The 14,589-nt window shown below is 36.0% G+C and overlaps 2 protein-coding genes across 3 annotated transcripts in view; both read left to right on the top strand.

Moving 5' to 3' along the window:
* The window catches only part of LOC127372796 (polymeric immunoglobulin receptor-like), a 44,447-nt gene that overhangs the window by 15,770 nt on the left and 14,088 nt on the right, over window positions 1-14,589 (top strand). The window contains exon 3 of the mRNA XM_051416605.1: window positions 6,552-6,851. Within this exon, the coding sequence (XP_051272565.1) occupies window positions 6,552-6,851 (300 nt within the window). The remainder of the gene's footprint in view (window positions 1-6,551; window positions 6,852-14,589) is intronic.
* LOC127372797 (polymeric immunoglobulin receptor-like) overlaps window positions 5,274-14,589 on the top strand; it is a 40,899-nt gene continuing 31,583 nt past the window's right edge. Inside the window, exons 1-2 of one of the 2 annotated variants that reach the window (XM_051416608.1) lie at window positions 5,274-5,379; window positions 5,544-5,864. In XM_051416608.1, coding sequence (XP_051272568.1) covers window positions 5,334-5,379; window positions 5,544-5,864 — 367 coding nt within the window. In that variant the 5' untranslated portion in view covers window positions 5,274-5,333. The remainder of the gene's footprint in view (window positions 5,380-5,543; window positions 5,865-14,589) is intronic. The other variant, XM_051416607.1, reaches the window with a different exon arrangement.

The following is a 14,589-nucleotide window of genomic DNA, read 5'->3' on the forward strand; positions in this document are numbered from 1 at the left end:
ATATTTATTTTGTACATATACTGTATGACCTAATGATTCCTCACCACAAAACTCTCATGTCTATCACTTTTGGAGTAGGTGATAACAGACAGTGTGACTGGCTGTTTATTCAAAGCTGCAGCCACACACTGTTTATTATAATGTGTTAAACTGTTTCCCACTGTCAGTGTTTTTGCCTCAGAAAAGAAAAAGGTCAGATCTTGAGCAAACAGTGTTGAGTAGCATGTCCCAGGTCAAAATGTAGAATACATTAGTGGATTAGAAATATAATTTAAGTTTGCAACAGCTATTAGAAGTACAGTTTTACTTTTTGAGCTTAATTTAAAGTATATTAAAAAAAATGTAGTATACAAGTGTTAAATATTTTATTACTGCTACTACTAATAATAATTCACATTGTTTCCATTAGTGTCATTCAGCTGTTTGTAGAATAAGTCCTTTATTATCAGTCAGTACCTCTATCCCTCATCCTGCAGCTTTGTGCATCTGCAGCCTCTGATTTTACACACACACTGCACATAATTTGACTCACATACAGACAATCTGATGAAGTATTGAAGTTGTCCGACCATCTGCTCTTAACAGCAGAATGCATTTGCCAAACACTGTGTCTAAGGTTTTAAGAAATAAAAGTTAACCCATTCAAGCTTCATAGATATGAAGCCAGTGAATGAAACTGAAATTGCTTCAATGAGGAAGTCTAGAATCATTCTCACAGTGAGTTGGTCCTTGTTGTTGTGTCTTACTCTGCTCATCAACATGGCTCTTCATCTCAGTGCTCTTGTCATCTTCACTAGACTCACAGGTCAGAGACTGCAGTTTTTTAAATAAATATAATTTTTTCCTGCAACTTCGTCTGTGCCAGAGTCGTGCATTTGGGTCCACCAATATTCCTCCTCGATCATTGACCCAGGTAAATGCTCTGGCAAAATCAAATGTTTTTGAGAACAAATCTGGAGGTGGTTGTAGAGGAATGTTTTGAAATAAGTGGTTTGGGTAGTATATGAAGCTATTAGATTATCAATTATAGATATTGGCAGTGACAGCCATCTATTGATTGACTCATTAATTTCCACCATTAAAGGTTCATAATACCATCAAACCTTTTCTAGCCTTGGCAAAATCTGTACTCCCAAATGTTTGTTATACAACATTAACTTTAATTACCTCACAAACTGGATTATTTTCATTTGCACTGAGCAGTATTATAGATGCTTTTGTATTCACTCATCCAGAAATATCAGCAGTTCTTTTTGTTTTTAGCTGTACCAAGGCTGGAATTCATTTTTTCATGAGAAATATTGATTAGAGCTTTCACCTCCAGTTAAAAAACTACTGCACTACAAGAAAAGTCTGTATTGTTTGGGAACCATGAATGTCTGCACCTAATTTCTTGGCAATCCCTCCAGCAGTTGTTAAGAATTCACTAAAAGACAGAAATGTCAACCTCATGGTGGCACTAGACAAAAAGTCAAGGGATTACCAAAGTCAATTGAAGCTTCTTTTATCTTCCTCAGACTCCTCATCATCAGAGGAGAGTGGAGGAATTTCCTCACCTTCACCTTCAGCCACAGTAACAACCTCAACCTCGCCATCCTCTTCCTCATCAGAAGAGATGCAGATTGGGAGATTGTCACCTTCAGTGCTGTCCATAATCCTGATTACCCCAGAGTGGCCATCATCTGCAGGAGCTTCAGTGATGTGGTTTTCACCACCTGACAGAAAAAAGTTAAGAAGCATCTGAAAACTCAAATATTTCTTAGAACAATAAAATTTGGTAATTAAAAATGGTTACCGTGTGTATATACACACAGTGACTTTAACTATGACTGCATTCCATGGGTCACAAGCAGTTGGCAAAGCCCTCAACACACAACTGGATGCAATAGTATCAAATATTGTTCTGTTCTGCCACTGATATTTTGTAGTCTGACTGATACTGGACAATACTGATATTGATAGTTGGGAGTTTAAAAAGTCTAACGATACAGTGGCCAATAGTAATTTTTAAACACACCACACAAACAAACAATGGAGATACAGATGCCTTGGATTTGTCTTTTTTACTCTCATAAATACATGATACATACTGACTGGGACATTTTACAGGGTAAAAATAAACTCAGTGTACTCAGTCAGTCCTCTGGTGGCCATACTGTGTAATGTTACTACTCACACATGCAGATGAGGACATGAGTCATTTTGTGCTGCGTGTCGAGTCATGAGAATCAGTGTTTACACCACTTCTGTTCTGTTTGTTTATTATTGTGTCTTTTCCACAAAGATTATGCATGTCGGTTAAACAGAGTTACAGATTCCAAATGGCTGTCTTTAAAGCATGATTCAAAGCATTGATACCTCTAGTATTGGCAGGTCTGTGCTGCTCTCTGCTGGACAACATACACCTTTTCACTTTGTTTTCATCATGTGATTGTTCATTAGTGATGTGGGAAGGAAAAAGATCTAGACCTGCTCTATCTGAAAAGTGTCCTGAGATAATCTCTGTTATAGTTTGGCTCCATATAAATGACACTGAAATGAAATTTTAGTTTAATTAAAATTTAATGTGGCATTCATTCAGGTTTTAAAGGATAAATAAATAAACATTTAACATATTATTTTCATGTGCTGTACAAACCGTGTATTGTATTTCACTTTTTTCTGTTGTTTGTCTTGTTCATTTAACTTAATACGATCACACACCTACACACACACACACACACACACACACACACACACACACACACACACACACACACCTCCACACACACACACACACACACACACACACACACACACACACACACACACACACACACACACACACACACACACACACACACACCTCAACACACACACACACACACCTCCACACACACGCCTACACACACACACACCTACACACACCTGCTTTGTGATCACAGGTATCATTGCAATGTATGATGACATTTAAAATGAGAGTACATTTTTGTAAATTCTATTTTCAAGGGGAGCCGCAGCCGTGGTCCAATATTTATTGAATAAAAAGGCAAAGTTGTACACATCCAGACTTTTTTAGAGGCACTGAACAAAGATCATTTAACTGTGAAAAATAAAAAGGCCTACTAACTAAAACGATTTGATGCTGCAACAATCAAAACAAGACAGCTCAGGTTTGTTTACACCTGTGCGTCATGACGTCCTCGCCTTCGTTGCCATGGTGAACAAGAGACACTTATTTCAATTTTGGCCCATGGGCCTTTTTTCCAATAATTTTTATGGAAAATTTGGACAATTTGAATCCCTCAACCCAAAACCAGAGTATTTTCAAAATGTCCAGGATATTCAATGCATTCTATGCATCCAATAATCAGTTTACAGGAGAAATTGTTCATTTTCAGCACACCTTCTGAAATGGTGTTAACGTCGGTCCAAAAAGTGACATATTCATATTCATACTGAGGAATTGTTGTTTAGGGATTATAATTGTTGTTTAGGGAATATAATTGTTGTTTAGGGATTATATGTTGAAATTAATAAAATCATTAGAATAATTCTCTCATTATCCAACTCAGGGGTGACTCCAGTCAGCAGCTGTTCTCTGATGGTGGGGGTCCTCTGAAGGCCATTTTCCAGCTGTTCACTTTTCCACAATATTTTAGCAATCCACAAGTTTGTTTTTCAACAAGGTCTATTTAGAGAAGATCCAGGAGATTCCCTCCAAGTTAGTTTTCAGAGAGTTAGTTTTGATAGAGTTAGCTTTTTATAGAGTTAGTTTCTTACCTTTTGCAGCAGGTCAACTTGTGTCCAAATACAGAGTGAGAAATCAGAATCGCAGACCTTAGAGGACCTCATCATTCTGTTTCCATGACATTTTACTGATGCACACGTCTGAGTGAGAGACATTATAGTATATAATAATTATATTTTGATATATTCTTAACAAACACAGTATAGCCTACATCTTTTCATTTAATGTATTATGTATTTTTTCATGATTTGCAATGATTTGTTCACTCATGGATGTATTCTGGTCTGCTGTATCAGCAAATGGCCAGCAGGTGTCACTGTCACTGTGGAAAGCATGAATGCATGGACAGAGACAGGAAGAGTCCCCTGATCTGAGAGTGTGTTCAGGAAAGGAGACAGGGATGCATGTGTATCACCAGTTAAAACTGCGCTCATTCATTTGTTGTTTTTGTTTGTGCTTTACAAAAATCTGAAAATTAAACAATACAAAAATAAAATATTGAAAACCAATATAAGATAAAAACAACAACAATAATTGACAGATACACTAGTTCTTAATAAAACAGAGAGCTAGAATCAGTACAAAAGTATTAAAGTTATTTAAAAGATGTTTCTGATTCTGTAGCTTCAGATCTTGGAGTGCTGGTCTTTTATTTTGAAAGTGTGTATCCAGTTTGTAGAATAAAATCAGAGACAGTCGTGTTTTAAGAGCAAAAATCAGCAAAAGTCAAATACTGTGTCCTTAAAAAGTACACTGTGGCATTTTTCACAACAAAAGAAATGATTAATACATTAAATAACTATTAATTATGTTGCACCTACAAAGCATGTTCTAGCTTCATAGATATTTGCTTCCTCATTCAAACAGTGTGTCTCAGCTAACTTAATGAAGAAGGAACACAGAGGTTAACCACTGCCATTCCTTATTTTAGTTGAATGAGGAAGTCTTTTACTTTAAGCTTGTCTCCAAATCCCATTTTCTCTCTGCTTCCCATGTGCTGTATATAATATTGAACTCCATTCTTTTCTCAATCTAAGTGTGAGATGTGGAAAGTTTCCTGTGTTTTAAATTAGATAATTTCCGCATTGTTACATTTTCCGGCTGTTATTTAAAAGGAATTTAAAATATACGTTTTGAGAAGTTATTTAAAAGATGTTACTGATTCTGCAGCCTCAGATCTTGGAGTGCTGGTCTTTTATTTTGAAAGTGTGTATCCAGTGGACCTTACACCCAGTCTACTTTAAATGTTACAGGGTTCTTATGGTCCTGTTTTGTAGAATAAAAATCTGAGACAGTCTGTTTTAAGAGCAAAAATCATAAAAATCAAATACTGTGTCCTTAAAAAGTACACTGTGGCATTTTTCACAACAAAACAAATAATTAATACATTAATTAACTATTAATTATGTTACACCTACAAAGCATGTTCTAGCTTCATAGATATTTGCTTCCTCATTCAAACAGTGTGTCTCAACGAACTTACAGGAAGAAGGAAGACAGATTTTAACACAACTGCCTTCCTTATTTTAGTAAAATCAGGAAGTCTAGAATCATTCTCACAGTGAGTTGGTCCTTGTTGTTGTGTCTTACTCTGCTCATCAACATGGCTCTTCATCTCAGTGTTCTCCTCATCTTCACTGGACTCACAGGTCAGTCACAGGGCTCATTTGATCATTTCTGTCCTTATGTGTGTGCTGGTTATGTCATAAGATGATGCGACTGTAATTACAGTTCTTTAAATATCAGTTGGTTGAGTAATAACTTAATATCATATAATATTTACAGTAAAATGGTTTCATGTTTCTTGTTGCAGGAATTCACAGCATAACTACAGTCAGTAAAGTGTCAGTGAAGGCTGGAGGCTCCATCTCTATCCCATGTCTCTATGAGCCAGAGTACACACACCATGTCAAATACTTGTGTAAAGGATCTAACTGGGGGTCCCGCTCCTGCAAAGTTAAAACTGATCAACCAGACAGTTCAGGAAAGTTTTCAATCTCTGATGACAAACAACAAAGAATTTTCACTGTGACTATTAATAATCTGATGATGGACGACACTGATTACTGGTGTGTTGTGGAGATAAATGACCTGAGTAATGACGTAAAGCTTTTTCAGCTGTCAGTCACTGGAGGTAAGAATGTATATACTGTATATATTTGATATATGGGGGCAATTTGATTAACCAGCTCTTAAGAAGGGAGGCAGTTTGGATTTATGAACTGAACACAATTGAACCTTATGGACTCAGTGAAGCACAGGTTTTGAGCTATTTTTTTTGTGACATTACACATGTTCTCTTATATCTCTCTGTATAGGTAATTTGGACCCTTAAGGAGAGATGAGAAACTAGCCCCCCCCCCCCTCCATTTAGGGTGTAGAGCAGACAGTATGTAGGTCCTTAGGCCTTTCCATTTAGTTTTTTTTGTTGTTGTAATGTGGTGTGATTCTTAAATTTATCTTGGTTGTTTTGATATGTTTTTTGTATTTCATGTTTTTGTATGCTGTCACATTTGTAATATATATAAAACATTTGTAATATATATAAAACACTTTAAAAAAAAAAGAAAACAATGAGGACTGTAATGGCTATTTGGGACATGTGTCATGTAATTTTGCTGAGCGAACCTGAGAATGCAGGCAAAGTGTTGTTTTTAAATAGGATCACAGTAAAGGCACTCCAGCGTCGGTGGTTATTACAGATTTTTTACTAAATGGTTGTGTGACCTACCAGTACCTGACTATCATGCATGGAGAGTTTTGTTTACGATATATATACTGCCCACAACGTTCTAGTTAATGCTATTTGTTCTTCCTCAAGGTTGGCCCCAACTCTTTGTGGATCATCAGGAGATTACAGGATTTAATGGAGAAGATGTAACCATCCATGGTTCCTATAGTAACACTGGAGAGATTGAGTGGTGCAGACTGGGAAGGTCCTGTGTGAAGGAACCGTCTGGATCAATAGATGGAACAAGAGTGACCATTAATGCAAATGTCTCCAAAGTTTTCACTGTGACTATGAGTGGACTGAGGACAGAGAGCAGCGGCTGGTATTTCTGTACCAAAGGAGGCCTACAGATGCCAGTGCATGTGACTGTTAAAGAGAGACCCAGCACTAGTAAGGACCATTCTACTATTATAAAATGTTCAGCTGTAAATATCTGCCACGTGCAGCCATTAGTAAAGGTTTGCATTTAATATAGAAGTGATATTAGTATTCATTATTGTGATATGATTCTGGTGATCATTGTGTTGTTTCACATGTTCACTCTTACAATGAAATGACGTTTAACCACATCTTCACCCACTGCTGAACCTGTGAATCACACTGCTGTTTCTGCATATGGGGAACCTACCACAGTTCAGGGTGGGAAACACAGGTCAGTAGCCTTTACATTCACATACAGTATTTAGAGAACAATGGCTAATTTATGGACAAATCAATCCAACATTTGTAATGGAATCTCTATACATGCATTTTTATTGACATCAGATATAACTTCCTAGATTAATTAGTAAAAAGTATAATATGTTTTTAGATGATGAATACATTTTAGATGATATCATAGTACTGTTCAATGAAGACTGATCTTTTTATGATTTGCATTGTGTGCTTGTAATTTATGTTCCAGTGTTTCCATTCACCTGAAGAGTTTCATCATCCGTCTGAGCGTGTTGATCTCCATTGTAATAGTGGCCTCGTTCATATGGTTCATGTTCAAAAGATGCAGTAAGTCTATGCTGAACTTTGATAAATGTCAAACGTGTTTGTTAATCCCAAATATTTGTCTTTAAAAGTGTAGAGGAGTGCAGCATTGTAGAACTAGAGGGTCCGTGTATGTTTTGGTCATTGGATTTTCCTTTCAGAAACGGGTATTAAAAAACAGAAAACGAGTGGTTATTTGATTTTCGTTTTAAAATACAAAAATTCAAATTGAAATACAAGGCGTTTTTCTTTTTCATGGTCAAAAAGGGATGAGCGAAATTAAAAAAAATATTCGATTTTCATTTTCTATTTCATATAACAAAAAATAAAATCACTAGAAAACAGAAACAGAAAAAAGACCTGTTGTTTCATATTCTGAGACCGGATGTTGTCATTTACAGGACGGTGCTGTGTAGAAGAAACAGTAGGCTAGTAGACTGCGGTCAATCCAGCCGTGAGTCCGATCTCCGTGGTCAAATCAGCCGCACTTAAATTTCGAGTGTACAAGTATTCTCAGCATTATGGTAAATGCGGAGAAACAGCGTATTTACTTCCGATGGTTTTCAAAATAAAGGTATTTAGAACAGTAAGCTATAATTCGAACCTACATTTAAAATAAAATATGTTACATTAAAGTGTTTCATGCACCCATTATCAATAAAAACACTTTATATCAAGTATCTTTACTGCACCAGTGTGGAGAAATGCCAAAATAAAAGCCTCATATTTATGCCTCCAGAGATTGCATATTTGACCATATTTGAGGTACTGTAAAAATATATTGCTCAGTGTGTCCTGGCTACTGATGGTATATTTGACTTTTACACATATGAGACTACAAGCATACTTAATATCAAGCATTTTTACGGCACCAATTTGGAGAAATTTAAGAATAAAAGTCCCATATTTATACCTCCAGATTCCATATTTTCTTATATTTGACGTACTCTAAAAACATATTGCTCAATATTTCCTGGCTATGGGTGAAGCATTTTCATTATACTTCAATAATGATGCAGTAATCATGACAAAATGTCACACAAATGTTTAATAACATCTTATAAAAAAAGATAATATAAACACTAAAAACTAAACACAAAACCCTACACAATTCTAATTTGTACAGTAAAATGCTTGATATTAAGTATGCTTGTAGTCTCATATGTGTAAAAGTCAAATATACCATCAGTAGCCAGGAAACACTGAGCAATATGTTTTTACAGTACCTCAAATATGGTCAAATATGCAATCTCTGGAGGCATAAATATGAGACTTTTATTTTGGCATTTCTCCACACTGGTGCAGTGAAGATACTTGATATAAAGTGTTTTTTTATTCATCAGGGGTGCATGAAACACTTTAATGTAACATATTTTAATTATAGCTTACTGTTCTAAATACCTTTATTTTGAAAACCATCGGAAGTAAATACGCTGTTTCTCCGCATTTACCATAATGCTGAGAATACTTGTACACTCGAAATTTAAGTGCGGCTGATTTGACCACGGAGATCGGACTCACGGCTGGATTGACCGCAGTCTACTAGCCTACAGTTTCTTCTACACAGCACCGTCCTGTAAATGACAACATCCGGTCTGAGAATATGAAAAAACAGGCCTTTTTTCCGTTTCTGTTTTCTAGTGATTTTATTTTTTGTTATATGAAATACAAAATGAAAATCGAATATTTTTTTATATTTCGCTCATCCCTTTCTGACCATGAAAAAGAAAAACGCCTTGTATTTCAATTTGAATTTTTGTATTTTAAAACGAAAATCAAATAACCACTTGTTTTCTGTTTTTTAATACCCGTTTGTGAAAGGAAAATCCAATGACCAAAACATACACGGACACTAAAGGCACTATCCTGGTCACTGTCTTATTATACTGCAGTGATAGAAAGAGAGAGTACATTTTATACTGTCTCTCTACAGAACAGTGCAGGCTGTAGGACTGTACTGTACCAGTGCTATAATATTGGGTTTCTTCTGGGATCACAACAACTGTTTTCTTTCTTTGTGTGTATGTGTGTCTCCACCCAGAGGTCATACACTGAGAGTGATGTGGATGAAACGTTCTTGTGGTTTCCAGAAAGCAACAAACTGCAGAAAGTGGTCCATTTAAGAGACCCAGCCCGGCCTGACACTGTTCACACTGTTTCTCTTTATTCTTCCACTGTCATGTTCCTTCTGTCCTCCATTGTGCTGCTGCTGTTGTTTGTTTGTGCAGTAAATATTAGAATTGCACAGAGAGTTCATTTTGAGCTATTAGACGTTCCCTCTACTTTCTGATCCTCCTCTGTATATCTGCAAAAGAAGCTCTGACCAGTTTGTTTGTGTTTGTGACGAGAGAATATAAAACTCTTTTAGTTCATCTGCTGAGATTAGGTTGATCAATCTGTCACTGCTTTTAAATCTCTTCATAAAACATTCTTACTTCAAAAAGTGTCCATTTTATTTCTTTATATTTTTTGTTCATTTATTGTATTTGATCTTTTTGTGAAGCTGTTTGTAACAGAATACCTCTATATAAATAAACTTTGTTATTATTATTATTATTATTATTATTATTATCATCTTGGGTTTACTGTTCATTAAACAAACAGTTCTTTCATTCATATCTAATATGTAAAATACTGATTAGAGCTTTCACCTCCAGATTTTAGGGCGTAGTTATCCTCATTTATTTAACAGTTGTCTTACCTGCAGGGTCATCATTCTCAAAATTGTATAGAATACATCTTTCATTTAATGTATTATATTCTTTTTCATGATTTATGTACAATTATTTGATTCCCTTTAAGTTTGTAAAGTACAAGTTACACATGTCTACTTTACTTAATGTCTGTTGATATTTATTTTAATCACATTATAAACCTTGGATGTTGTCCATGAATCATCAATACAGCAATTTTTTTTATTTGAAATCAAAACTGAGACAGAAAGAACGCTCAGTCAGAGATTTTAATGACAACAGAAGATCAATAAATTGTTTGCCATTTTGGTCTTTGTGTTGGTGTGAAGCTCTGATCTTCCCACTGTCACATCACACTGTGTGCTTCAGTTTATGCATCTATAATGATAAAACACACACAGCACACCTCTATCGCTCATCCTGCAGCTTTGTGCATCTGCAGCCTCTGATTTTACACACACACTGCACATAATTTGACTCACATACAGACAATCTGAAGAAGTATTGAAGTTGTCCGACCATCAGTGATATTGGGACATTTTTACTTTAAGCTTGTCTCCAAGCAAACAACCAAACAATGGCTCAAAATGTCCTAAATGTCCAAAAACTGTCTCCAGCCCTACACAAGACAGCACTAAAGCTCTAACTCTAACAGGCTTTGGCTTTGTTGCTTTACTATAGGGACCTTAACCAAACCTCTGATACACAGACAAACTACGCTCAATCTCAACTAGTAACCAAAACTCTAGACTATACAGCCTCCCAAAACTGATTGTTAGCAGCTCTAATACCCAGACTACCAACTTGGGTCATACAAAACTAAATCTGGAACAAATGCACTCTTTACCACCTTCTGCAGGTAGCCCCAAACCTTAACCTAAGCAGATAAGTGGGAGAATAGAGATGACAAAAGAATACTAACCTACCAGCAAATTACAAATAAGGTTCTACTGAACATTAGAAAACTTACCAAGCAAAGGAAAACGAGCCCCCATTTTGTGACAGCCTGGCTCAAAAGTGTGTGACAAAAGAGGGAGACCACACAGTCTGCGAATAGTTAACTCAATTTAATTAAGTACATGCAAAATAATAATAAACTGTTTTTTGTCTGTCAGCAAATCAGTATGTCTGCAATGTCTGTGTGAGTGGAAGGAGAGCTGTATATGTATGAATGTAAAACCCAAAACCCCATACCATAGGTGGCGATATTTCTCCATTATCATTTTCTTTTGTACACATTTGAATTTCATTGCTCATTTGAGGAGTCATTAAGAAAGCTTGAATTAAACCTCCATGTTGTATTTCTTTGGCAGTTCTCCAGGTCGATGGTAATATATAGGGGAATGGTCACTGAAGTCAGTTGAGTCCATAAGCCTTGGTCCATCTTTACTAAAGATAATGAAGTAATCGAGTCTAGTATATGCTGAATGAGGGGTAGAGTAATGTGTGTATTTCCTTACATTAGGGTTCATTTCTCTCCATTTATCTATTAAACCTATGTCTTTCATTAATTGTGCCGTATGCCATGTCTGGTGATTCATTCTCTCGATTGGATGTATTGTTAAAATAAAGATTGTTTATATATAAATACGATTATTGACTTACCTGTGTGTCTATTTAAAGGGGAACCCACTTGTAGAAATTTACAGTAGGTGGTACAGTACTGCCACTCTTACTGGATTACACAAGCAAGACGGCTGCAACGATGTAGCACAGGAAAATGCATGATCGTGATAGAATGAATAGTTTGATTCTGTAAGCAATTCCTTTTCACTCCTCTGACATGTGGTTTGCTCCTTTTTCACAGGTTGAAGAGGAAGTATCATACAGTGCTGTGGAGTTTAAGAGAAAAGCTCTTGTCAAGGTAACCACAGTGATATCAGGTTTTAAAATGTATCATATTTAAATATACTGTTCTGTCCCTCTGCAGAACAGCAATGCACCATTACAGATTGATATATTATATTTTCTTATATTTCTGTAATATTACAAACACCCTCATAAGCAGTATCATTCTAACCAGTATCTGTATTTGATTCAGCATCTCTGTGATCAAAAAGTTATAATAATACAGCTTTCAGGTCAGTTTTAATCTTTGTTCTTGCTTTTTCATTTTGCTTCTGTTCTTCAACAGGTTGAAGCAGCAGATGAGGATGTTACATACAGCACACTGGCTCTGCAGTAAATGGATATCAGTGTTATGAATTCAATTACATTCAATTCAATTCAGTTTTATTTGTATAGTGCCAATTCATAACAGTAAAGAGAGAAGGACAGAACCATAGACAAAGGTGCACAACAATAATCACTGACACTCCACTGTCTATCTGGGCCTCATTTTCTGATTCTGAGACATGAAGGTGCAGCATTAGAGAGCAGAAGGAATCAGGACATCTTGTCACTCCAAAATCTTTATCAGCACAATGACGCAGAGACTGACTTCTCTCTTATACATGTGAACATATTTATTTTGTACATATATGGCCTGATAATGATTCATCACCACAAACCTCTCATGTCTATCACTTTTGGAGTAGGTGATAACAGACAGTGTGACTGGCTGTTTATTCAAATGTGTATAATAAATGTGTATCATAATGTGTTAAACTCTTTCCCACTGTCAGTGTTTTTGCCTCAGAAAAGAAAAGGCTCAGATCTTGAGCAAACAGTGTTGAGTAGCATGTCCCAGGTCAAAATGTAGAATACATTAGTGGATTAGAAATATAATTTAAGTTTGCAAAAGCTATGATGATTATACTTTTAATTTTTGAGCTTAAATTAAAGTATATTAAAAAAAGTGTTAAATATTTCATTACTGCTACTACTAATAATAATTCACATTGTTTCCATTAGTGTCATTCAGCTGTTTGTAGAATAAGTCCTTTATTATCAGTCAGTACCTCTATCCCTCATCCTGCAGCTTTGTGCATCTGCAGCCTCTGATTTTACACACACACACTGCACATAATTTGACTCACATACAGACAATCTGATGAAGTATTGAAGTTGTCCGACCATCTGCTTCTCAAGAGCAGAATGCATTTACCAAACACTGTGTCTAAGGTTTTAAGAAATAAAAGTTAACCCATTCAAGCTTCATAGATATGAAGCCAGTGAATGAAACTGAAATTGCTTCAATGATGAAGTCTAGAATCATTCTCACAGTGAGTTGGTCCTTGTTGTTGTGTCTTACTCTGCTCATCAACATGGCTCTTCATCTCAGTGTTCTTCTCACAGGTCAGTCACAGGGCTCATTTGATCATTTGTGTTTCATTATGCGCGCTGGTTATGGCAGAAGATGATGGGACTATAATAAAGAAAATGATATTGTCAGAATTTTAATCAAATCAATCAGATTGATTCATTAAATATCAGTTGGTTGAGTAATAACTTAATATCATATCATATTTACAGTAAAATGGTTTCATGTTTCTTGTTGCAGAAATTCAATGTTGTGTCTCGTCAAGTTTGTTAAGTTCAGTCATGTTTTAGTTTGTTTGTTGTTTAGTCTTTCCTGTTTTGTTTTGTACTCACCTTTTCCCTCACTATTCAAACCCTGACTTACTCCTCTGTGTGATTTTCCCGCCTTTGTAATTGTCTGCCCGCCCCTGATTGCTTTCACCTGTTCTCACTTACACATGGTATAAATAGTCATTGTCTCCCTTTGTCTTTGTCAGTTTGTCTTCAAGAGTGGGTATCGTCAAGTGTTGTAGTTCAGAGTCCAGGTTATTTTTTGTGTCAATTGAAGTTTGACTTTTTTTCATATCCTCCTATAGAGTGCCGTTTGTCAAATAAATATCATTTTTCCCTGCAACTTTGTCTGTGCCAGAGTCGTGCATTTGGGTCCACCAATATTCCTCCTCCTCAATCACTGACCCAGGTAAACTCTCCATAAATGATCAGACTCTAACTCAGGGGGCTTTAATTGACTCTGGGGCAGACGATATTTTCATGAACTGGACTCTAGCCCAACAGAACCAGATTAAGACTGTTCCTCTGTCACATCCTGTTAATGCCAGTGCTTTGGATGGTCGATTATTGTTTAAAGTTACTCATTGCATCGAACCCATACAGGTAACATTAAACCACAAGCACACAGAAGTTATGCAACTTCATTTATTTGATTGAGCACAGCATCCACTGATTTTGGGTTTTCCGTGACTTAAGAAACATAATCCCCACATTGACTGGCGCTCTGGCAAAATCAAATGTTTTTGAGAACAAATCTGGAGGTGGTTGTAGAGGAATGTTTTGAAATAAGTAGTTTGGGTAGTATATGAAGCTATTAGATTATCAATTATAGATATTGGTAGTGACAGCCATCTATTGATTAACTCATTAATTTCCACCATTAAAGGTTCATAATACCATCAAACCTTTTCTAGCCTTGGCAAAATCTGTACTCCCAAATGTTTGTTATACAACATTAACTTTAATTACCTCACAAACTGGATTCT

The sequence above is a fragment of the Dicentrarchus labrax genome, unplaced genomic scaffold, assembly GCF_905237075.1.
Source record: "Dicentrarchus labrax unplaced genomic scaffold, dlabrax2021, whole genome shotgun sequence".
Classification (NCBI taxonomy): domain Eukaryota; kingdom Metazoa; phylum Chordata; class Actinopteri; family Moronidae; genus Dicentrarchus; species Dicentrarchus labrax.